At 51.0% G+C, this 2108-nt stretch overlaps 1 protein-coding gene across 2 annotated transcripts in view; it reads right to left on the bottom strand.

Annotated features, from left to right (window-relative positions):
- The window catches only part of pi4kb (phosphatidylinositol 4-kinase, catalytic, beta), a 19523-nt gene that overhangs the window by 16447 nt on the left and 968 nt on the right, over nt 1-2108 (bottom strand). For both annotated transcript variants that reach the window (XM_031879023.1, XM_031879024.1), the window contains exons 2-3: nt 1260-1863; nt 359-709 (exon numbers count right to left, since the gene is read on the bottom strand). In XM_031879023.1, the coding sequence (XP_031734883.1) occupies nt 359-709; nt 1260-1832 (924 nt within the window). In that variant the 5' untranslated portion in view covers nt 1833-1863. The remainder of the gene's footprint in view (nt 1-358; nt 710-1259; nt 1864-2108) is intronic.

The following is a 2108-nucleotide window of genomic DNA, read 5'->3' as shown; positions in this document are numbered from 1 at the left end:
TATATATATATAGTGTAATAATTGTTACTTTTAGGGACTAAAGGAGTTCAAACGTCTTCTGAACACAAAGATCTTGTTTTGTGTTATAATGTTATAATGGTGGAGGCCTCTTGCTGCTCTGTGATATTATTCATCTCTGTTATGTTTGTTTATTTTTATTTTATTGTTTAAATTGTGCAAAATAAATTATCAAAAAAATGAAAAATAATGACTTTTTTATTGGTTTTATTGTCGTTTTATCGCAAAAGAAAACGTAATTTCTCGTCGACGAAATAAATGATATAATCTGTGGTTTGAAGTCGGATCTTTGCGTCTTCAGATCCAGATCCACCTGGACCCCCACAGGAGCCGGTCTTACCTCGTCCTGGCTGCTCTCCACCTTGGGGTTGCTGGCCGTCCTCTTCAGGTTGCTGCTCAGACTGATGCTGACGGTGGCGTCCGACTTGGAGCGCTGATGTGTGCGTTTGGAGGGCGACAGACTGTGCTCGCCGGTGGACGCCGCCAACGGACAGAAAGGCGTCAGAGTCAGAGTCAGGGGGTCTCTGCGGGCCCGGGACCCCGACGGTTTGAGTTCATCAGACAGGATGAGCTTCCTCAGCTTGGTGCCTCTGGAGTGACGCTGCGTGGAGATGTGCATGTCGGAGGAGTACGCTCCCAACAGCCAGGCGCAGCGCAGGCTGAAGGAGATGCTCTGTCTGCAGCGGTGCACCTGAACGCAACACGCAGGGGGGTCAAAGGTCACGGAGCAGAAAGTAAGAAAAGCTTTCGTTGATTTATGCTCACAATTATCAATAAGCTCCCAGAATGAAAATGAAAGCAGAAGATCACTGCGTTCTGTATGAAAACACACTGATAATGATAAACATGTATATCACATCATCCGTCATATAGTAAGTCTACTTCCTACTCGCTGCAGCGTCGTTAATCTTCCAGATCTATGGTAGTTAAGAGAAAAACATCAATACGACTTTATGAGGACGGCTAGTTCATTTTTAGAAACAGGAAGTGTTAAAAATCTAAATGTGAGTAAACAGATGAGAATCCTCTCTATATCGAGGCGCTAAGCTACAATGCTACGCTACAAACAAAGCGTTAGTGTTGATACACGATACGAGGTTAATGTATTATTAATGAATACATAATCATTATTAAGTATACGTATCACTGTACTCGTCTAACTTTCACCCTCAACATAAAGACGTCCAATCAGAGCGCGACGTCCTGTTTAAGCCCCGCCCCCCGCCACAGGCCACACCCACCACGTAAGGCTTGATGGCGTCCCCGACGTCCTCGTCCATGTGGATGTACATGTTGAGCAGCTGCGGGAGGTAGAAGTCCACGTCGTCGTGGGCGAAGCTGAAGAGCCGGTTCCCGATGTAGGCCTGCACCCCTGGCTCCTTGGAGCTGTGCAGGTAGGAGATCGCCATGGAGACGTCGAACAGCTTGGACTCGAACAGGCGGAGCAGCCACGACTGTTTGGACGGGTTGTGTCTCTGGCGCCACCGGGCGCTCTTCACCGAGCCGGGGGCCGGACCCTCTGGGTCGTCCGCCGGCAGTTTCACCGGGACGCTTAACGGTAGCTCGGGTTCAGGCTCCGCCTCCTTGTCAGGCTCCGCCTCCCCATTGGGCAGGTCGGCGACATCACCGTCCACCTGGTGGAGCTTCACCTGCTGCAGAACCTCCCGGCACGCCTGCTGGGCCACCTCGGCGTCGATCACCGGGCCGAGCTCGCCCACGGCCTCGCTGATCACACCCAGAGGGGGGGTGACGGGGGAGGGGCTGTTCTGATCAGAGGGGGCGGGGGGGGAAAGCTCCGGCTCCGTGTCCTCCATCGTGACCGCTGGGAAGCTCCGCCCTCATCCGCTGAAACAGAGGAAAGGTCAAAGGTCAAAAAGTTGTCTCTCCACCCACTGAACATTTCACAAGGGGGGGCGGAATCTCTTCTGATTGGACCTCATTACGCTAGTCTCCTCTCGTGACTCGTGAGGAGACAAGGAGGGAGGAGGGAGGAGGCTTCTAGGAGGAAACACCAGTTTCGTTTGTTAAAGTCTTTCTGGTGAATACACTGTGGTATTAGTACTTTAACAGAGTACCTCTACACTGTGGTA

Source organism: Anarrhichthys ocellatus, unplaced genomic scaffold (genome assembly GCF_004355925.1).
Source record: "Anarrhichthys ocellatus isolate YVR2014 unplaced genomic scaffold, GSC_Weel_1.0 scaffold217, whole genome shotgun sequence".
Taxonomy (NCBI): Eukaryota; Metazoa; Chordata; class Actinopteri; order Perciformes; family Anarhichadidae; genus Anarrhichthys; species Anarrhichthys ocellatus.
This window is presented reverse-complemented; position numbering and strand designations above follow the sequence as displayed.